The sequence below is a fragment of the Dipodomys merriami genome, unplaced genomic scaffold (assembly GCF_024711535.1).
Source record: "Dipodomys merriami isolate MVZ:Mamm:240054 unplaced genomic scaffold, mDipMer1.0.p SCAF_10, whole genome shotgun sequence".
Lineage (NCBI taxonomy): Eukaryota > Metazoa > Chordata > Mammalia > Rodentia > Heteromyidae > Dipodomys > Dipodomys merriami.
In genome coordinates, this window is record NW_027202271.1 from 36,491,702 (window position 1) to 36,515,736 (window position 24,035).

A 24,035-nucleotide genomic window follows, 5' to 3' on the forward strand; every position below is an offset into this window, starting at 1 on the left:
ATATATATGGCCATGCATTTTTGGAATTTTGAAAAATTCCCAGAGAGATTGACCTAAAACAATTACAAATTCAATGAGTTTATAAATACAGTTGGAGTATTTAAATGTTGTTTTCAGAATAGATTGTTATTGGGTGTTCTAAATTTTTCTTTTAGATCACATATGAATTAATCAAATAATTATCTCTCATATTTCAGTCAGAAGCATAGCATTATTTATTGTTACATATACATAGTGTTATGTTTAATTGTTTGTAGTTCATTTGGACTTCAAAGTTCTCATCTTTCAAGGACTGAGGCTAATAGAACACATGCTAAGAGAAAATACATTCTAGGAGAAACACTTGTATAACAAAACAGGCAATCTTATTATTAAGTTTACTGAACATGTGAGCATAAGAAGAAGGAACAGAAACAACAACTTTGAAAAATTTCCCTAAAATGACATTTAAGCACAGCTCAGCAAGGTGCTAAACATGATTTATCAGTGTATGGCACATAAAATATTTAGTAGAATGCTTAGATGGGTTGTGAGTGGCATTTTCCTCTCAGCTCTGCGTGGGGTAGCAGAGTTTGATTGCAACAATGACAGGAATGATTGCAGGCTTGACATTTTACTGTGGAAGGCAAGAAGCTCAAATAAGGCATGATGCTGATTTTTGGCTGCTCTACACACCTATTTGCAAGTTCAGGTTTTGGGAAATAGTTTGGCGTCTGTACTTAGTGATATTCCAAAGGCACATACTGTGGAACATACTTGTGGACATAATCCTCTGAAAAGATTTTAAAATAAAAGCTACCATACCATCTCTATTATAATGAAAATTCATGAACTTTCCAAGGAAAGTTTTCAGCAAAATTTTCATAATCATATCTGGGCAGCAGGCAGGTGATTTCCCATTGGTCTGTTAGAAAAAAATTGAGTTTAAAAGTATAGTCCTAACAGTATTGAGTTGACCCGATAGAGGTCCATGAATCAGCTTGTCTCTGGAGATGGTCTTTCCTCTTTTGGTCCTATTAATTTGGAGTAATCTTCACAGTATAAGTTTGATATCAAGAATTCAGTCTAGTTGGATATCAAGGGCTCATACCTGTAATCCTAGCTACTCAGACTCCTGGAACCTATAGGATTAAGGTTTGAATACAGCACCCAAAGAAAAGACTAAGAAACTCTTATTTCCAGTAAGTACCAGACTGGAGATATATCTAGGTGTCTAGGTGGTAGAGCATCAGCCATGCAAGCATGCAAGTGACTAAGTTCAAGCCTTGGTACCACAAAAAAAAAAAAAAAAAAAAAAGAAGCACAATCAATCAATCTATGGTGGCCTGTTCTAGTTCATAATAATTAATGATGACATTTGTCTTTTTGTCTATGGTACCTTCTTAAAAAGACTTTAGCAGTAATCTTAAGGACCCTATACAATCTGTCCCTCATTTCCTCTCTAAATTCCACATATATTACATCTCTTGGGAAATCTTTTGTAATGATCAGGAATACAGTGATGAAGACTGTCATTGCTATTAACTCCTTTTTTAATTGGTTCTGTGTACTATATCAGAGATAGAATAATTTATAAAACAGAATCTTATTCACACTTCCAGAGGCTAATTAATCCAAGATTGAGGCACCAGTATGTTTGGTTCCTTACGGGAATAGTTCTTCTGGAAGGGTGGGTGAGAAATGAGAAATTCTGTGTCCTCAACTGGGAGAAAGAAAATAGGCAAGCTAGCTCAATATTCTGAGGAGCCTGTATGATAAGGGCCTCAGTCCCATTCATAAGAGGAAAAGACCAAAGGTCTAAGGTTTCACCTTTTTTTTTTCTTTTTTGATGATACCGTATTTGAATCCAGAGCCTGGTGCTTGCTAGGCAAGCACTTCAGCATTTGAGCAATTCCCCTAACTCTTTTTTAAAAGTTACTTTTCAGATTGAGTTTTTCATTTCTGACTGCGGCTACCTAGAACTAGGATCTTCCAGATCTCTGCTTCCCAAGTAGCTAAAATGACTGACCTGGGCCATTGTACCCATTAAGTGCATCCACTTTCTCATGACATCACAGCACAACATAATTCCAGCAGAAAAATCCATATGAATCTTATTTCCAATGAACTACCAAAGAGCTGGAAGTGGAGATATGGTTTAAGTGTACAGTACCAGCCTTGAGCGAAAAAGCTAAGGAGGAATGCCAAGGCCATAAGTTCAAGCTCTAGCACTGGCTCACGCGTAGACATGAGTAAAATTCTCTCTGTGGATGCTGTCATTTGTGTTTGTGACTTAGCACAGAGGTGTTCCTAACTACACACTTCTGATTTCTAGAATCTTCTTCACCTCCAGAGCCTACCCTAGTCCTGGCTTCTCTGAGTAGCTTAAATTGAGTCTTGGTTCCTTCATTGACCTGATAGATCTTTGCCCTCTCAGTACACTATTTTTAGTTAGTTCTTATCTTTACTCTTTTTTCCCTTTTGTATTTTCAAGGTGATATACAGAGGGGTTACAGTTACATAGGTAATAAGTATATTTCTTGTCAAACTTGTTACCCCTTCTCTCCTTTTGCTCTCCCTCCCCCTACCGCCACCCCAAGTTGTACAGATCATTTCAAACATATTGTCTTGTGTATATCGCTGTTGCATTGGTTCCCCCTTGTCCTTTGTCTCACCATTCTGTTGTTCCCCTTCCCTTTCCTAATTCAAATAAATGTATATACAATACCAGGGTAACAAAATCAAATACAGTGACAACAGGGGATATACCACAGGGGGCAGAACATACAAAAGAAACAAAAAAACCTCTTAGTATATTAAAAACAACAACAATTATAAAGTTTGTTTTTCAACATAGTGTCTTGTACATCTCATTGTTACAATGGGTCAGCCTGTATCCCTATTTAAGCATTTTTTTCCCTTCCCCTCCCCAAGTTAGAGAAGTGTATATACAAGATGGATGGCCTGGACATCAAATATAGTGAAAACAGGGGTTATACCATGGGGGAGGAACATACAAAGAAACAAAAAAAATCATGCAGTATATTATAAATACTTTAGGAACAATAGCAAGAAAGAAAAAAAAACACTTGTGTCCCTATCTTGGGATTCATTTTACTTAACATCATCTTATCTGGTCATATGTACATAGCTTTTTTACAGTAATGTAAAGAATTTGTTTGGAATCTTGATGACTGTAGGATAGAGTTGAGGCTGTCTAATAATACATTTGTTGTACAGAGGTTATCATTCAACATGTCAATTTGAGTATAATTCATCTTGATCAGTATCATCCCTTTCATCGTTCTCTCCCATCCCTCTCAACCCCTCATTCCCTCAATGTTCCTAGTTTCATATGATATGCATTGAATATTATTACTACATTCTCCCCTCAACCCTTCCTCTTTTCATAACCAAGACTATTTTTTAATTGTAAAGATACTATACAGAGGGGTTAAAATTACATGAGTAAGGTAATGAGTACATTTCCTATTGAGCATTGTTACCCCCTCCTTTGTTTTTCCCCTACTATCCTTTCCCTCCTAACCTTCTCAACTCCTCTTGCCCCAAGTTGTAAAGTTCGTTTTCATCATAGTGTCTTGTATGTCTCATTGTTACAATGGGCCATCCTGTATCCTTGTTTCAGCTTTTTATTTCATTTCTGTTCCCCAAATTAGAAAAATGTATTTACAAGATGCAGGGCACCAGAATTAAATACAGTGACAACAGGGGTTATACCATGGGGGAAGAACATAGAAAAGAAACAAAAAATCACATAATATATTACAAACAACAGCAACAAAGAAAAAAAGTCTTATGTCCATATCTTGGGGTTCATTTTGCTTAGCATCAACTTATATGGTCATATGTACATAGCTTTTGACACTTTCTGCATGTGTGGTAAGATTCTCCTAGACATATACTAGTTCTTGCAAATAAGGGAAATCATAGGACCTATGTATCTTTGGATAATTCTAATTCCTTTATACTAGTTTCTGTTTCCAACTCCACCCCTTTTTCTTTTTTAAACCATGACTGGTAATTTATCTGTTTTGAAATAAAATAATTATCTATTTAAAAAGATTTATTTTAGCAATTTTGTACTTCCTTTTCCAAATATTCTTTCAAATTTAAAAATCATGTGTTCATGATTTTAATTAATTTCTCCTATGAAAAGTTCTTGTTCTGTTGTAATAAGTTTTAAAGAATTGGGTCTTTTAATTTGCTAATGCCTTTAACATGTTGTAAGTTAATATAAAAAACTGTTCATTTTTCAGGGTTTTTTCTATTATTATATTGCAGAAATTACTTTTTTCTGTAACAGATAATTGATTTTTCTCTTGACACAGCTCCAGATGGTCCTCCTGAAAATGTGCATGTAGTAGCAACATCACCTTTTAGCATCCACATCAACTGGAGTGAACCTGCTGTCATTACTGGACCAACATTCTACCTGATTGATGTCAAGTCGGTAAGGCATGACTTGCCTTCACTAATAGATGGTTAGAGAACATGTTTACAAGTTTGGGAGTTAGACTATTTGAATCTGAGGCTTGTTTCTGTTACCAATTAGGAAATATGTTTAACTTCTTTGTTAATACCTATATTAAATTGTATAGGTACACACACACACACACACACACACACACACACACACACACACACACACACACACACACACACACACATACCCATATCCACCTACTTCTATCTGTCTGTCTGTCTGCCTGCCTGTCTGTCTGTCTGTTTGCCTGCATGCCTGCCTGCCTGCATGCCTGCCTGTCTGTCTACCCATCTATATATGTATGTATCTACCTACCTACCTATCTACCTATCTATCCATCTGGAGATTCTGAGGATTTCTGCATAAAGAACTTAGAACATTTTGACACATAACTAGTGTTCAATGCTTGTACAGTTTTAGTCATTTAACTATTACACTTATTCTCAGATCACAGATGATGTATGGAAATAAGTGGTTAATTTTGACTTAAAATATAGTGGAAAGGGACACAGAATAGCATGAGATGCAGAAGACCTGGGAGGAAACATCTCTCAGATAGGAATCTTATAGTATGTTTTTGGGGACATGACTCTCAGGAGAAAGCACTTGTCTAGTAAGGGTGAAACCCTGAGTTCCATACCTCATTACTACAAACAAAAGAAAGCAGTGCAGCCATCTCACTGGATAACATTCAAAAGAAAGAGAGCAATAATGTAACATGTTGCAGACTTCAGGTTTATATTAAGGGCCTCAATTAAAGAATTAAAGCAATGAAGGTATATAAAATCTATTTTACAGAATGGTTGCTCTGGATAGTTTCTGTGCTGTGTCTGGCATGATATATTAGGGAAACAGGAAACTATCTGAGTAAATAGATGAAAAAAGCTAGCAGAAAGGAAATATAGTAAGAGAATGGAATGAAAACTAATTTAAATCTGTAAGATTTGGCAAATGTCTGTCCATCTGTGGTGATGAGGAACAGATGAAGGATGATTGTCAGATAGATGACTGAAATTCATGAGGAGGCCTATATCTGTGGAAGGAAGAATGAATGTGGTGCCAGGCATTGAGCCTGGAAAGCTTTGGCACCTTCCACATGAAGATCTCGTTATTAAAGCAGTATTACATCTGGATTTGGAGTTCGGGAAACCTGAGCATGAAAACCAAATTCTTTTTTTCACCATCTCTTTTCATTCCTCATGGGGCTTGAACTCAGGGCCTGGGCACTGTCCCTGAGTTCTTTCTCTGAAAGCTAGTGCTCTACCACTTTCAGTCACAGTGCCACTTTTGATTTTCTGGTGGTTTATTGGAAACACAAGTCTCACAGATTTTCCTGCCTGGGCTAACTTTGAACCACAATCCTCAGATCTCAGCCTCCTGAGTAGCTAGGATTCCAGGTATGGGCCACTAGCATCCAGCTTGCAAACCAAATTCTGTGTCTGTAATGAAGGTTGTTCGCTGGTAAAATAATGGACAAGTGCCTAGACACTTGTTGGGGATTTTCTGGGCCCAATGACCATTCTCTTTTAGGTCATCTGATGCATTAAATTAAGCAATTTCAGGACATTCCTTTTCTTCTTTCCTTCCTTTCCTTGCCTTTCTCTCTTGTTTTATTTTATTATGCCATTATGCTCTTCTCTAAATGGAGATTCATTTGTCTCAAACAGTCTGTGTTCATTCAAAGAAAATTTAATGGGTTACCTATGCGTTTTGTCTAAAGGCAAAGTCTGAGTTCCCATTCATTCTCTAATTCCGGTCCTTTCTTTTAGAGCATATCTGTGAATATTTTAGTGCATTATTAAACTGCCACTATCTCTGAGTTAAGCATTAAAAGCAGATTACAAAATGGTGAAGCTGTGCTGTATCAAATGAGAGTCACTTTATTATAGAAAATAGTTCTCTCTTACAATTTGGTTGTACTTAAAGGAAAGCCAAAATATTTTTAAATGACTGTAATCTCATTATAAACACAGATCTTAAAAATGAGCATGGGGAATAAAAGAGAGAAAGATGGGAAAGTAATTAATATTTTAACTGCTGATAAGTATGTTGCTTCTTTATATGCATTATCTTACTCTATTGTACATACCAACATCTTGATATAAACATTGTTGTTGCCTTCATTGTTTTAGAATAATGTGTCCTTACTTGTTAACTATTTTTTTCTCATAGGTAGATAATGATGACTTTAATGTTTCCTTCATGAAATCAAATGAAGAAAATAAAACCATAGAAATTAACGACTTACAAATATTCACACGGTATTCTGTGGTGGTCACTGCATTTACTGGCAATGTCAGCACTGCATACGTGGATGGAGAGTCAAGTGCTAAGGTCATCGTTACTACTTTAGAGTCAGGTGAGGGGGGCTTTGGTCATTGTTGAATGGTAGTCTAGACAACTGTCTGTTTTTCTTTTTTTTCTGTTTTATGACTGAAGTTTGGTCAGAATAGTTTTCCTTTATTTTTATCACATTTTCAATAGCATAGTAGTTTAAAATTCTGGAGCCCTTCCATAGGGGAAAAGGAAAAGTGTAGAAGAAGGGGGACTGTCAGCAATTTTCAAGGACCAAATTTTTTAATTTTTACTTTTTTATTGTCATGGTGATGTATAGAAGGGTTTCAGTTATATAAGGAAGGTGATGAGTACATTTCTTGTCAACCTTGTTACCCCTTCCCTCAATTTTCTCCTACTTTCCCTCACTCCAGCACCCCTCCAAGTTATACAGATCATCTGTCTTTCTTACTGTTCCTCACCCTACCTTATGCCATATTGTTATGAATAAATTTCTAAAGAAAATTCAAAAAGCTTAATGACACTGCAATTGACACCTTTGAGACACAATAGAATTATGGAGACTATTCAGTGCTTGTAAATATAGAAACAAATGAATGGTACTCACCTGTACTTTTATGAGCTTACCAAATCTGCTAAGTCCTCAAAAAATAAACTTGACCTTACCTAACAGATTATTTTGTCAAATGTCTACCACCCATAATGCTACAACTAAAATTCCATTTTGGTTATTTATTTGAATGCTGATTAAATTAATACCCTCACTATTAAGTAATGTGGGATTTATATTTACATCCCAGATCACATTAGCATGGTTGTTTTCCTCCCATCATCAACTAGCATGTTTTATGATATAACTATTTGGAATATGTCAGGATCTATATACAGTTTCTCAAATTCCTAGGATAGGGCCTGAGTGAATCCTCTGACTGTAACCAATGGACATCAATGGAGGAATTGAATCTCCCAGACTTTCAGATTCCTAATGTTCTTTGACAACAGATATATCATTGGAAAGAGCAGAGGAAGGAATGTGTTGCTATCATTTAATTATTTAATTGGTGAGATATGTATAGGAGATAAAAATATTTTTCAGTGTGACTTTTCCTTATGTTACATTTTTATTCATTTTTTATAGATTTATGTTCCTAAATAGTGAGGTAAATTTTATCTCCAGTATCCTCAGCTCTATTTATTTCCATTTTGCTGCTCTTTAATTGATATCTATGTATTAATTATGCTTTTTGCATTTGACCCTCATTGTACTTCTCTGTGAGTGGGAGAAAAATCGCTGATGAGTGCACATACCATGAAGTGCTGATTGTCAGATCTCAATGTTTGATCTTTCTTTCTTCCTTTCTTTCTTTCTTTCCTTTCTTTCTTTCTTTCTTTTTTTTGGTGTCCGGTCATGGGGCCTGAACTCTGGACCTGGGCGCTGTCCCTCAGCTGTTCAGCTCAAGGCTAGCGCTCTACCACTTGAGCCACAGTGCCACTTCTGGCTTTTTTTCTTTTTGTTTATGTGGTGCTGAGGAATCGAACCCAGGGCCTCATACATGCAAGGCAAGCGCTCTACCACTGAGCCACCTTCCCAGCCCTGTTTGATCTTTCTTAAGGAGATAGTAACTTAAATTTTTTGCTGATTCTCTAAGAGTACACTTATATGGAAACAAAATGTAATTTGGAAGAGGAAAATCTAGTATTCAGAGAATTATCTTGCTTATCTAGCTATAAACCTCATCCTAAATTTAGAAAAAGCCACCTTTAACCTGAAAATGTATTTCTTAGGTATCTTATTTAATTTTTATATTTTTAAATTTTTATTGTCAAGGTTATATACAGAGGGGTTACAGTTACATAAGTAAAGTAGTGAGTACATTTTTTGTTGAAATTATTACCCCCACCATTATTTTGCTTAAGTATCTTGAGAAGGTAAGAAAAACAAAATGAAAATATGAACTATACTACCCAGTGTTTTAGCTATGTATTTTTCTAGTTACAACATGATACTTGGTAAAATAACATGCTTATCTGGTTCTCTCTTTTTACTCATATTTATTTACTTTTCTTGGCTTGTCACAGGGCACTGTCTGCAAAATTTGCAAGATAGCAAAGCTTGAAAATCTGGAATACTGAGAGCCAAATATTAGGTCTTTTTCATAGGAATTATTTCTGTCTTTCTTTCTTTTCTTGGCAGTACTTGCATATGAACTCAGGGCTGACACTTTACCACTTGCGCTGACCCTCCAATCTGCTTTTTGTTAGTTATTTTGGAGATGTCTAGCTAGATTTTCAGTCCTGGGTGGCCTCAAACTGTGAACCTCCAGTTTTTAAAAAGCTAAAATTGTAGTCATGTCCCACCAGGTTTGGGCTTTCTGTAGCAATACTTGACTAAGTATAAAAGAATATAGTCATTTTATGATGATCAAAATAGATGTATTCAATAAATCTGGTATTACTATAAACAACCTTAATTATAAAGTGCTGAGAGTTCATGCTCCTATATTTATAAAATAACTTCATATGTATTTTATTTTATATAATTTATTTTCATGTTTATTAAACTAATATTTTTTTCTTTGTTGTGGGGTCCTGCAGCTTGAACTCGTGTTTGCTGTCCCTGAGCTGCTTTTGTGTAAGGCTCGTGTTCTGACACTTGAGCCACACTATTACTTTCAGCTTTTTCTGAGTAGTTTATTGGAGATAAGGGTCTCATAGCCTTACCTTCCTGATAGCCTTTTTGTTTTTTTCTGGTTGGTGGTGGGGCTTGAACTCTGGGCCTGGGCCCTGTTCTTCAGCTCAAGGCCAGTGCTCTACCAATTGAGCTACAGCGCCACTATAGCCTTACCTTCCTGGGCTGACTTTGAACCACAATCCTCAGATCTCAGACTCCTGAGAAGCTAGGATTACAGTCATGAGCCACCAGTGCCTGGTTTAAGCTAATTTATATTTGTCTAAAATAAGCTTGAATACGTAGATTATTTAAGGAATTAGAAAACTGATAAAAGATGTGAGCAGAAATTCCATTACTCAGAAGATTCAGCTGGCAAGTAAACACATAAGATAGAATTTCAGTATCATCCATAAGGGAAATACAGATTGAAAGCACAGTCAGATATAACTGTCTATCACTTGGAGCAGAAAACACTGTAACTTAAAAAGCAGTCATGATAGCAAATACTGGCAAAGATACAGAGACCGAACCTCTGAATCCTGCTATTGTAAATGTGAAAGTCACATAGGAAAATAGTTGGGCAGTATCTTATAAAACTAAAAAGGTACTTGCCACGTGGCACAACAATCATAATCTTAGGCATTGATTACAGAGAATCAAAAATTTATGCTCACTTGGACATCTGTGCATGAATGTCAATGTGGGTTTTATTAATATTACTAATATTAATATTCTAGTTTTTAACTAGAAATAATGTAAATATCCTTCTGTGTTATAAGCAATCTAGTATATTCAGAAAATGGAACACTAATTATATATATATATATAATAAATTAGAATAAACTATTGGTTCACTTAGCAACATGGATGTTCCTCAAGATCATAAGCCTGATATCATTCTCAAAATGATGAACAGTAGCAATGGAGAACAATTAATGTGGCTCAAATGTATCTAAGTGCAAATACCAGTATTGTGGGAGGGAGTTTAGAGTAATGGAACATTTTTTATGTTTTTTTGTGGTCATTATAGTATCTCTACATCAGATAAAACTGTATGTATTCTATACACATACACAAAAATATCGATGAAATCAGAATAAAATATGTAAGCTGGCTAAAAAATATTGTATAGTTGTAAATTCTGTGGTTTGATATTGAACTACAGCAATATATGATGTCACCATTGGGAAACCTGGGAGAAGGTTACATAGGATTGAGTTGCTATTTTGAGTTGCTACTTCCTGTTAATGTATATAGTTTTAATAAAATAAGTTTGAAAAGCCATAGGAACACATTCTGCACAAAAGTATAAATATGGTCTAGGGTGTAAGTCAGTGATAGAACACTTTGTTTAGCATGGGTAGGGACCTGGATTTGATTAAAGCATCTAAATAAATGAATGTATATAAAAGGCGAAGATAATAAACAAACTGCACCTCCCATTTTAGTTTCTGTGAACTATAACAATGAAACTAGCAGTTATGGGTAGTTTCCATAACTTACATGGTTTAAATAAGATATGCTATTTCACACTACGAACAGAAACTTGCAGCAAATAAAGATTACACTGAATCCATTACAACACAACTTAAAAAAATTATAATATTAAATATTTCTTTGTAGCCCCCAAGGATCCACCTAACAACATGACATTTCAGAAGATTCCAGATGAAGTGACAAAATTTCAGTTAACATTTCTTCCTCCTTCTCAACCAAATGGAAATATCAGAGCATACCAAGCGTTAGTGTATCGAGAAGATGATCCCACTGCTGTCCAGATTCACAACCTGAGCATCATCCAGACAACAGACACTTCTGTCATTGCTATGTTAGAAGGATTAAAAGGTGGACACACCTATAACATCAGTGTAAGTGTCCATTGCTTTCTATTATTGAATCAAGTTACAGAATACATTCATAAAAAAATCACCATTGTAATTTGTACATCTGTAATTTGTATGTCATTAAATTTTTGCATCATTTGTGGTTTTATTTTTAAAACGCAAACAGAACATAGGCTTTGAGAAATAAATATATAGTAATATATTATAATATAGTGTAATAAATACATATGGTAATATAGTGAGTACTATTGAAATGTGTAGATTACTAAGAACTTTGCCCGTTTGACATTTACAAATAAAATCGAAAGAAATCATGAAAGTTGTAAAAGCAGATTTCAAAGGCAGCAGCCTGCAATAACTGTTTCTGTTTATCCTGTGTATAAATTCACATATACACACATGCATATAAATATGGAGTCTGTTTCATCCTTTGCCTATTTTTGTATCATGCCTTGGAGTTTACAAATGGAAATATTTGCTTCAGAAAAGTCATCCTATTAGCAGCATATAATTCATCCTAAGCCTTCAATAGCTGATTGTCCTACCAATGCTTTGTGGTGATCCACAAAGCATTGTGACTAATATATGTGTTTACAGATGAATATAGTGTTGTATACACATATACATATATTCTTGACTTTAACTCTGTAACCTTATAATCTGCTTATTGATATTCTTGCTTCATTTTCCATTAAATAGACTACCACTGTGAAATAAATATCTACTGAGGAAGGGGCGGAGGGTGATGAAGAGAATTAGCTGACCTGAGTCTTTAATACAAGTTCTGTGCCTGAGCAGTTTCATCACCTTTCTGTCTATAGTTTCTTCTGTGAAAACGTGGTCAGAGGAATAGGTTTTTGTAAGGATTAAACATTCACAGTTAGCATATATTTACAGTGCTATTTTAATTTGAGCCATTATGAATAAAAGAGAAAAATGGAAAATAAAATATAGCTAGCTTATAATGTAAAGAAACACTTTCAAAGTCCTGCAACTCTTTGCAAAGTGCACTATAAAGCATCCGTCAGCTATGGAAGTTTGTTAGAAGTGGATGTCATCTCCAGTGCTGGCCTGACTCATGCCTGAATGTTTCTGTTTTATGAGATTTGTAGGTGTTACACATGTGTATTTGAGAAACTCTGCCACAGTTTTCATTTATTATCTCACTTAAATGTTGTTATGACCTCAAGAAATAAAAATAATTATTATTCCTATGTCATTGCAATACTTTATTTTCAATAGTTCCTTTATAATGTATAAATAAATGTGCCCTTTTAAACTATTTCTTATGGGCTTGGCTTATTTACCATATCTATTACATCATAATATACCATTACAAGTTTAATTTAACAAAGCCATTCACAAATGAATGAGCTGATTCTAGTAAACATTGTAATCTGAACTGTGTTTAAAATTACAGCAAAATTTGATAAGAATGTAGTCCTTATTTCATTACCAAGATGAAATAATGCAAGAAGACTTTGTGTCTTTACTTCTTAAGCACAGAGTTAATTGAAATGATTCCCATTTGTGTAAATCACCCTCTGTGTATACAAACAGAAATGTTTTATGTGTGTATGCTGCATTATGCAGGTTATACCATCAGATACTTTGGGGCAGGGGTGAAGAAGGGCATGAAGGCCAACTTTCAGAGGGATGATTTAATACAGGAAAACGGGGAGGCTGAAGGAATAGGATTTCATTTCAGAAGCAGAAGAGGATCTTGAATATGGATTTAAAGGAGTCAAGAGTTTTCTAGCTTCAGAGAGAAGGAACAGATGTTAGAGAAGATTACAGTGTAGACACAGTGGCCTTCCTGATCTGTTCCTCCTACAGGTTCACAGAGAAACCACCATTCTTCCTGCTGTCCGTGATTGGACTTGTTTAGGTCACTCAGCCTTTGCTATTAGGACTTACTACCAATATCAATTTTTAAAAATGCTTCATTTAAAAAAATTCTTTGGACCTAATTTAAGAAATCATAGTTCATAAATAGACTAGATTCAGTTGTGTTTTTTATAAAATTATACATAATCATGTTCAGTTATATATACATGTAGCAAGATCTTGAAATAGTGATTAGCTTCTACTTTGTTGCAGGTTTATGCAATCAACAGTGCTGGCGCAGGGCCCAAAGTTCAGATGAGAATAACCATGGATATTAAAGGTATAGACGTGACCTGCCTGCCTGCCTGTAAACTACTGCTTCCTTCATCAAAGAGTGATTGTAATTTGAGTTCCAATTAGAGTGAAAGATATAGGCGAGCCTTTTAATGATGCAGATGTATATATTAACTAATGTGTGCTTAAGAAAGGTATAGTTAAAATGTCTAATGATACTTACCAATAAAGTGACTACCCATTTTTATAGCTTGTTTTTATTATCCTCAAGTAATTTTATTTCTTAGGCTTAATTTCTCAAAGAAAATTCTATAGTTTAAATCTTGTTTTTTAAGAAAGTTTTTTAAATTACCTATGCCTGGATTTTTGAGTAGATGTAATTGATTTATTTGACTGACTTCTATCTCAGAAGTCAGATCCTTTCCATTTGGACTCAGTATTTACCCAACTACCTATCGTCAATTTCATGATTTTTTACTAGAATGTAGGTATATCACTTCATTGTTCTGGCATACATGTTTTTTTTGTTTGTTTGTTTTTGGTTGGTCGTGGGGCTTGAACTCTGGGTTTAGGTACTCTTCAGCTCAAGGCCAGTGCTCTACAACTTCAGCACCACTTCTGGTTTTCTGGTGGTTAATTGGAGATAAGAGTTTCATGGGGTCTTTCCTGCCCAGGCTGGCTTAGAATGACAATCCTCAGAGTTCAGCCTCCTGAATAGATAGTGTGATCCACTAGCACCTGTCAACATGTATGTTTTTATAGAAGATATATCTAAAATTCTCTCTCTCTCTCTCTCTCTCTCTCTCTCTCTCTCTCTCTCTCTCTCTCTCTCTCTCACACACACACACACACACACACACACACACACACTCACACACACACACACACACACAAACAAGATCCACAAAATCCAGTTTTTTTTACTGGATTGGTGAACAGCAAATTTGTTCAGCTTGTTCTCTCTGGAGTACACATAAACAAATGTAATAAAACATTTAGAGAGAATAAAATGTAACAAATCTCCCGAAATACCTGGACCTATGTGGAATTCCATCTAATACTTCTCTTTTTAAAGCAAGAAGTAACTTAGTCTGTGGCAGGCACAACACAGCAACTGATTACAAGTGTGAGATTAGGAGAGCTTTAGTATCAAATGTTTGAGAGTGAATCCTGGATTGACCTCTTGATATCCATTTAATTTTGAAGATGTTTCTTTATAAGCCTGCAAACGGATTGGTATGTGGTTTAAAAGTGATCATTTTGAAAAACCCTTTTAAGAAAGGATCTGGAAACCTTTACTATGAAGAATAAGAAATAGTCAACTTCATTTAAACTATTTTTAAAAATTTTTTAATCAGTGAATTATCAATACAGCTATAATATTTCTTGATAATATTAATTCCCCTTTTTGTGCCTGTCCTGGGGCTTGAACTCAGGACCTGGGTGCTCTCTGAGCGTTTTTGCTCAAAGGGAGTACTCTACTATTTGAGCCACAACTCCACTTCCTGCGTTGATAGGCTTAATGGTTATGTCTCACAGACTTTCCTGCTCTGGATGGCTTTGAACCACTTCCTCAGGTCTCAGCTCCTGAGTAGCTAAAATTATGGGTGTGAGCCACTGGTGACCAGCTTGTTAACATTAATCTTTGATTTCAGTTGGCAAATACTGTATTTTGGAATGTACAAATACATAAAGCATTTGAAACTATCAGTTATTTGTAAAAATGACTTCACGAAGTACAAGAAGAATAAGAATTATGCCTTCCTAATTTTTTTGGTATGCACTGGCAGACATGCCAGTATATAGATAGCAATAGACATACAATTTTACACATTAGCAAAGTACCATCTCCTATGTTTTTGCATCCCCATGTCAAAATGGTTCTTGCTTTCACTCTTTTCTAAGGAAAGAATCATGACTAGTCTATATATGTATACATATGATATAGAGGTATATATGTATATGTTATATATTATATATGATGTATATATGATATATATGTCTGTATATGATGAAACAAAACAAGAAGAGCCCCTAGAATTAAATATTTCAGAGATGTTTATATTGGATGATGGAAAAATGTGAATATCATGACACTTTCAGATACTATTCTGGCAATATCTATTAAGGTTAAAAATACCCTTGGTAACAGAAATTCCACTGTTGGGAATCTATCCATAGAAATAAAAGGATTACCAAATTAAAGCAACTATGCAAGGCTAGTTATTATATTAAATGCTCAATAACTGTAATAAAAGTCCCATTTCTAGGTAGATGGTTGAGTTCCCCTTGCTTGGCAGATGGCTGGATCAATATGAAACTGCCACAGTATATGCTACCATCACTAAGAAGTATGAGTTAGCATTGTAGCTGAAGTATCAGAAAGACTTATACAAGTCACACTGAAGTGAGGAAACCAATATATAGAGCAATGATAATTTCCAATATAGCCATATTAGAAAAAAATTGAGAAAAGTCTCTTTTTGTGATTTATATGATTATGGAAACAAGAGGAAAAGTATAGGAGACCATCCTCTGGGTGTCTAAGATAAGCCAACTATAAGAAGGCTGCTGCAATCAGTTCTAGAACAGCAGCTAAAGGGAATAAAAAGAAAATTACACTAAAATATTAGCAAGATGTAAATGTTTTGTGCATTTATGAAAATTACATTATGAGCAAGAGCATGCATAAATTGAATGTTTTAACATGTGAAAATGAGTCAGATGCCTGGAAATCACACCTGGGCCCAATTATCTCAGGCAAGTCTCAAATGCATAGCTACACTGTCATGAGATAATAATTGGTAAATAGATGTTTTATCCAAACACAGTCCTTAATTTGTTATTTGTTTCTGCAACCATTTTATCTATAAGTTAGCTGCCTGAAATGAGAATTTGATTTACACCCCTCTGGTTAGAAGCAAAATAGTGATATTTCTTTTCTATTTATAGCTCCAGCCCGGCCCAAAACCAAACCAACCCCTATATATGATGCCACAGGAAAACTGCTTGTGACCTCAACAACGATTACAATCAGAATGCCAATATGTTACTACAATGATGATCATGGACCAATCAAAAACGTGCAAGTGCTTGTGGCAGAAACAGGAGGTACCAACCGATATTCAGTTTTCTTGTTGAGTTGTGGAAAATGAATTTCTAAGTTTATAAAATAAATCACAGTTCAAAAGAAGTGAGCTGGGCATGATGGCATAAACCTTTAATTCTAATGCTGTGGATCTTGAAGATTGTGAATTCCAGGCCTACTTGGGCTAAGTAATGAGAACCTGACTCTAAAACAAAGAAACAAACAAAAATGAAGACATAATGTTGATTTATCGCTATCACACACTCATGTGTAGATTGTCTATTTTTATTGATTTTTATTCTTTTTGCCAATCTTGGAGCTTGATCTCTGGGCCTGGGCACTGTCCCTGGGCTCTTTTTGCTCAGGGCTATCACTCTACCATTTGAGGCATTAGCACCACTTCCAGCGTTTCTTGTGATTAATTTGAGATACGAGTCTCATAGACTATCCTGCCCAGGCTGGCTTCCAACTGCTATCCTCAGATAGCCTCCTCAGTAGCTAAGATTATAGGCCTGAGCCTCGGGCACCAGGCTAGATTGTCAGTATTATCACCAGTTATATACCATTTATGCTGAAAGTGTTTTACCCACATGATAAACGTTATAGTTAAAGTCTGTGGCTTATTTTCTATGCTAGTAGGACTGTTTTGATTTTTGCAAGGTGGATCTAGATAACATCTTTGGACTTACGAATAAGTGTGACCTTCACTGAAATTGTTCCTTTTTCTTCCAGAGAACTCCACCACCACAGCAGTGGCTTAGATTCATTTACAGTGGAGAAGGACAGGGTTACCTGCTTAGCCAAGTAGACAAGCTAAATGATGGTGCTGATTCAGAGTGACTGCTGTTGCCTCTAGAATCCCCTAACCCAATTACAAAAGCTTTCTGTAAATGTTAAAATATTTCCAAATGTTACTTATGATCAATACTCTCTCTTTTTTTCCTCTGAAAATAGCTCAGCATGATGGAAATGTAACAAAGTGGTATGATGCATATTTTAACAAAGCAAGGCCATATTTTACAAATGAAGGCTTCCCTAACCCTCCATGTATAGAAGGAAAGACCAAGTACAGTGGCAATGAAGAAATCTATGTGATAGGTGCTGATAATGCTTGCATGATTCCTGGCAATGAAGAGAAAATTTGCAATGGACCTCTGAAGCCAAAAAAGCAGTATTTGTAAGTATAGTTTATATCATCTCTGCATCATGTTAGCAAGTTTGTTAATGTTGGATATCTATCCATTTTTTTCACCATCCCAGTAAGCACTGAACATCCACCATGTATTATGGACTTATTATGGAAAGTTAGATGTTCTATAGACAAAGAGTATGGTAGCAGGGGAAAAAAAGTTTTGACAATGTAAGTTGCAAAACTGAAAAATGAGCTGGGAATGTGGCTTAGTGGTAGACTGCTTGCCTTGCATGCATGAAGCCCTGGTTTTGATTCCTCAGTACCATATAAACAAAAAATAATAATAATAAATATTTTTTTAAAAGCGAGAAAGGCAGTTGTTGAACCAGGCGCTGGTGGGCACTGGTGGCTCACACCTGTAATCCTTGCTACTTAGAAAGGTGAGATTTAGGGATTACAGTTCAAAGCCAGTTCAAGCAAACAAATTGATGAGAGTCTGATCTCTAATTAACTAACAAAAAGCTGGACATAGAGTTGTGACTCACATGGTAGAGCACTAGCTTTAAGTAAAAATGCTGAGACAATGTCAAGGCCTTGAGTTTAAGCCACAGTACCAGCCAAAATAATGATAAAAAATTATGTTATGTATATAATACATATATCTAATTATATATGCATAGTATATATGCTTGTAAAGAACAAGTATAGGCAGGTAGATTTAATTCCTTCTGTAGAGAACAATATAAATACTGTTTTTCTCTCATTATTTTGCCAAAAAATTTTATTTATAGGTTTTCAGAAAAACTATCATGCTTTTTTTTTTTCTCCTTTTTTTTCATTGTGAAAATACCATACAGAGGGTTACAATTACATGGGCAAGATAATGAGTACATTTCTTATCAATCACGGTTGCCTCCTCCTTTTATGTTTCTTTTTTTTAATTATCAAGGTGATGTACGGTGGTATTACAGTTATATATGTAAAATAGTGAGTACATTTGTTGTTGAACTTGATACCGCCTCCCTCATTTTGCTCTTACTTTCCCCCTCCCCCAATCTCCCCTAAGTTGTACAGATCATTTCTAATATATTGTTTTGTGAGTATCGCTGTTGCATTGGTTCCCCCTTTGTCCTTTGTCTCAACATTTTTTTTGTTCTCCTTCCCTTCCCTAATTCAGATACATGTATCTATAATACTCAAGATACAAACATCAATACAGTGGCAACAGGGGATAAACAATAGGGGGGAAATACAAAAGAAACAAGAAATCACATGGTGCATTAAAAACAACAACAGCAAAGAAAAACCTCTTGTATCCCTGTTGTGGAGTTCATTTCACTTCGCATCATCTTATATGATCATATGGACATAGCTATTAAGCTATCCTGCCCATCTGCTATGATTATCCTAGACATACACTAATTGTTACAAATGAGGAAAACCATGGGATCTTAATTATGTTTCTTTTTAAGCTGTTCACAAAAATATCACTGCTTTTCATTCCATCAAACATCTGGATGACTTACAGAAATCTTTACTACTCAGATGAATATTTTAGAAGTTTATAATCCATACTAACTTAATATGTTAAAAAGCAATATTGTCTGGCTGGGAAGGTGGCTCAGTGGTAGAGTGCTTACCTTGCAAGCATGAATCCCAGGGATTGATTCCTCAGCACCACATAAGCAGAAAAAGCCAAAAGTGTTGGTGTGGCTCAAGTGGTAGAGCGCTAGCCTTGAGCTGAAGAGCTGAGGGACAGTGCCCAGGCCCAGAGTTCAGGCCCCATGACCGACAAAAAAAAATCAATATTGTCATTTTGATTTATTAATAACCTTATTAAGCTGGTTAATTTCATGGTTATTAAATTGATTATAATATTTTATATCATAAGACCACAATTAAAATAATCTTAAATTTATTTAATTTTCAAAATATATGTTATTACTAATTTTAAAATGTGGGCATTTTCATTTTTTTCCTGATTGTTAATGCATTGTTAAATTCTTTATAAACAGCCTATACCACTAGCATTAGAAAAATGAGTAAAATAATGCAATTACAAGTAATGGTCTAGCCTATAATCCTAGCTACTTAGGAGACTGGGATCTGAGGATTGTAGTTCACAGCCAACCTGGGCAGTGAAGTCTATGAGATTCTTATCTCCATTAAACTACCAAGATAAGCCAGAAGTGGTAGAACACGAGTCTTGAGCAAAAGAAGCTCAGTGACAGCACCAAAGTCCTGAATACAAGCACCAGGGCTGGCCACAAGATCATCATCATCACACTCATCATCATCATCATCATCATCATCATCATCATCATCATCCTCATCCTCAATTATTTCTCATTAAATGTAGTTACTTTGGTTCAAATTCTGAACTATTTGAATCAAACATGATAGTTTTGAAAATGGTGTACCTAAAATTGGGTATTTGTTCTCCTGTATGTTTATTGGGCAAACAAACAAGATTATAATAATTAGATAATGGGAGAGAATAAATAATGTGCTTTAATTTATTGGTTTCATATTATTAAATGCCTTTGTTTAGTTTTAAAATAAGACAAATTTAAATTTTCTCTGAGGATCCTGACTTACCAGTAATTTTTTTTTGGGGGGGTCCGGTCGTGGGGCCTGAACTCTGGGCTTGGGCGCTGTCCCTCAGCTCTTCAGCACAAGGCTAGAGCTCTACCACTTGAGCCACAGCACCACTTCCGGGTTTTTTCTTTTTGCTTATGTGGTGCTGAGGAATCGAACCCAGGGCCTCAGGCATGCAAGGCAAGCGCTCTACCACTGAGCCACCTTCCCAGCCCCTTACCAGTAATTTTTAAGCTTCATTTTATTCTGTGCTTTTTTCTGGGGGGTGGGGGCGGGGAATGTAGTTGTAGAGATGGGAGGGCAGGGATGGTAGGGGAAAAACAAAGGAGGAGGCAGCAATGCTTTATAAGAAATGTACTCGTTATCTTGCTCATGTGATTATAACCCCTCTGTACAGTATTTTCACAACAAAGAACTTATTTAATAAAAAAATAAAGTCATACAAGTGTTTAAGTAAATTAAGCACATGCCGAAACAAAGAAATTGTTCTCAATTTGTTTACATTTGAATGAGACAATATTATTAGTTACTATTATTATATATCAGTTTTTATCAGTCACTGATTGCTCATGATTTTAACTAAATTTTTAGTAGCTACTCATCAAAATCCAACAGGCCAATGAATGGGATAATTATTCATCTTGTCTAGATACATTATAAATTTGCCCTGATGGTGATTTAATGCCAACTTTTGATCTTATAAATTCATCTTTAATTAAAAATGTTGGTAATCCATAATAACTGGTTAAATTATTCATGGAAAAAGTAATGTTGCACTCACATTATTGTCTTTTAATTGTTTTATTTTATAGATTTAAATTCAGAGCCACAAATATCATGGGACAATTTACTGACTCTGATTACTCTGAGCCTGTTAAGACTTTAGGTAAGACATATTTTGTAATTTAATCTAATTTTAACATGTTTATATAGTTGGAACATTTATTAAGTATTCAGTGAGCATCTTAAGCTTGACTGGGTATTCTTCACTAAAGCTCATTTCAAAGTTAAATAACATGACTAGGAAAAATGGTGTTTACAATATTCCTTTAAAAGATGGATGCTACTTCCATTCAAATCTAGATACAGGTCTAGTTAAGGTATTGATTCTTTGCTGACATCGGCTAGCATTATCTCAGATAAATCACTACTTAGCTCTTTAAATGTACAATCTTATATTAAATTTTGTTACCTAATGAAAAAGAAATAATCTGTATGGAACTTTTCTTTGCCTACTTCTAAAACCTAGAAACTTTTGGGCTCTTTATATAGTAATTTTCTTTACTTTCTGCTCTTTCCTGAATCATTCCTAAATAAAACACAAACATATTTTAGTAGGATGCATGCACATATCATCTTTATTCTTTTACCTTCATGACCTTCATAAGAGTTATATCTAATATTAAATATTTTGTGCTAGACACATTTTCAGGCTCTTTTTATATACTTACTGACAAACTTTTTACAACTATAAGTTGGGCCAGTGTTTCTCTACCAGTGTGATTTTATAGATTAGTTATTTGAAAATATTTTCTTGTCATAAAAGACTGGTGATGGTGATAATGACGATGGTGTTGGTAATGGTGGTAGTGATGAGGTAGTGGTTATAGTAGTGATGGTGATGGTGATGGTAGTGGTAGTAGTAGTAGAAGTGATTGTAGTGATGTTGTTTGTGGTGTTGTGATGATGGTAGTATTGGTGGTATTGGTGGATGTTACTGGCATCTAGTAATATCTAGAATTACTACAATAGACAGGGAAGCCCAGGATATTAATTAGGGTGGGCATGAGAAACCCTGAGTTGTGTTAGTTTTCTTTCTTTTACATATGTGGAAACTAAGTAATTAAATGTCTGAGCCACGATTCAAGATTACATTAACTACTACAATACAAATAAATGTATACACACAGCTTGTGATCTTGGCTCTGTCCCTTGAAACACTAATTTAATTTCTATATGTCTTAATTTCCTTGCTTGAAAAAGGGTAATAGGTATGATCTTTACCTTTATGTGAGGGTCAGTGAAGGGTTTAAATAAACCAACATATGAAAAGATATTAAAATGTAAGACTGTATGTAATACACAAATTGCCAAATAGATGCTTATAGAGGAATAATAAACTTATTTGATGAAACTCTTCAGTGCCATGAACTCACTAGCTTGGTTAACTTCACCCAAAAAGTTAGTCATTTCAAAGGTGGCTGGATTGACTTGTGCCCTTGAAATTATGTCAAATACTTCTGCATGTGATAAGTGAATTTTGCACACTCTGATGCCACTGTCACAGAGTAAATGTTATGTGGTCAGCAACAAAACTTCCTGTAGATTACAACATTAGAAACCACTAGCTCAGTGGTGATTGTGGTACATTTACTGATGGAAGATAAAAGACACAGGTAAGATGGGTAACTTGTATGGTCATAAGGAGATACTATTTTATGGAAACAGAGCTGTAAGAAGCTATGCTTTCTATGTCTCTCAGATGATTGTTGGTTTGATGGAATTCATCAATGGGAGGAAATGTCCAGTTACATACCTAAGAAATAAAAATGAGACACACAGCTTGATGGGAATGGATGAACCATAGTAAAGGGTAAAGCCAAGCATTTTGAATCCTGGGATACAGGGGTAGGATTCCTTAGATTCTTTCAGTCACTTTCTTCTCGCCAGGGATGGGCTTCATTCAAACTATAGATATTCTCAGGGCACTTGTCAGTGATGTCCTTCTTTCTTTCCTCCACATACAGCAAGGGTAGTGGAATAAAACAGCCAATTCACAGTCAGTTATTTGTTCCTTCTTTGGAACCATAACTACCACCATGCCAGTCATCCAAGTACTAAGGTTTATGAACCCCCCATAAGGAAGAGAGTCTAGAGTTTTTGGAAGATGTGGAATAAAGGACAGAGGCCAGGAGAAGAAGGATGGGGATAATATAAACTGCACAGAGTATTTAGAAAGCCATTGGACAGGTAAGAAATACTAATGAAGAAGGACCTCAGAAATCTGCTATCAGATTTCTCAGAGTGGTCCTCAGAGGAATTCTCCTGACAGAAATAGTTTTGTCATTGGATTTGCCATGTGATGATTATATAGCTAGTAAAATACTGTAATAGCTGGGAGAGGTGAACATTAATAGAAGGTCATGGAGTCAGAATAGTTCCTGGCAGAAGAACATTGCCGAGAAGGTACAAGTAAAAAGACTCAAAAGGAAATGATGTCTACCATTTCTACAATGGACAATGGTCTGTGACAGGAAGGTATGCTAGATTGGGGGAAGGCAAAGAGAAAGGAATATGCATAATGCTGTTAGAATCATCAAAAGATGACAACGGGTGATTGATGCCTTTTTCCTCTCAAATGTGTCACATGTTAGGGTTGATGATATTTACTGTGGGCTGGGGGATCCCAGCATTCCTGCAAGCCTACTGTAGATGTGTGTGTGCAGGTAATACGAGACTTCAGTGAAAAAAATCCATTGTGGGTCATCAAACCCACAATGGATCAACATTTACTCATTTGTGTTTGCATACCACAGCAGTGAGTTCCAAGTGAGCATGACTATCTATTGAAACTTCTAGATTTAGCTAGGTAACAGGGGCTCCTATTTGTCATCCTATTTAGGAGACTGAGATGTGAGAATCATGGTTTGAAAAGACCCTTATTTCCAATTAACCAGAAAAAAAAAAAACAAACATGGAGGTATAGCTTAAGTGGCAGAGTATCAGCCTTGAGTAAAAAAGCCAAACGAGAGCAAGAAACTCCTACTGTGGGCACCAAAAAATAACAGACAAAACATTTAAAA

General features: G+C 35.4%; 1 protein-coding gene across 1 annotated transcript in view; it reads left to right on the forward strand.

Moving 5' to 3' along the window:
* Ptprq (protein tyrosine phosphatase receptor type Q) overlaps positions 1-24,035 on the forward strand; it is a 171,306-nt gene that overhangs the window by 106,829 nt on the left and 40,442 nt on the right. The window contains exons 27-33 of the mRNA XM_069989182.1: positions 4,329-4,450; positions 6,656-6,842; positions 11,073-11,317; positions 13,394-13,460; positions 16,367-16,525; positions 17,457-17,679; positions 21,045-21,118. Coding sequence (XP_069845283.1) covers positions 4,329-4,450; positions 6,656-6,842; positions 11,073-11,317; positions 13,394-13,460; positions 16,367-16,525; positions 17,457-17,679; positions 21,045-21,118 — 1,077 coding nt within the window. The remainder of the gene's footprint in view (positions 1-4,328; positions 4,451-6,655; positions 6,843-11,072; positions 11,318-13,393; positions 13,461-16,366; positions 16,526-17,456; positions 17,680-21,044; positions 21,119-24,035) is intronic.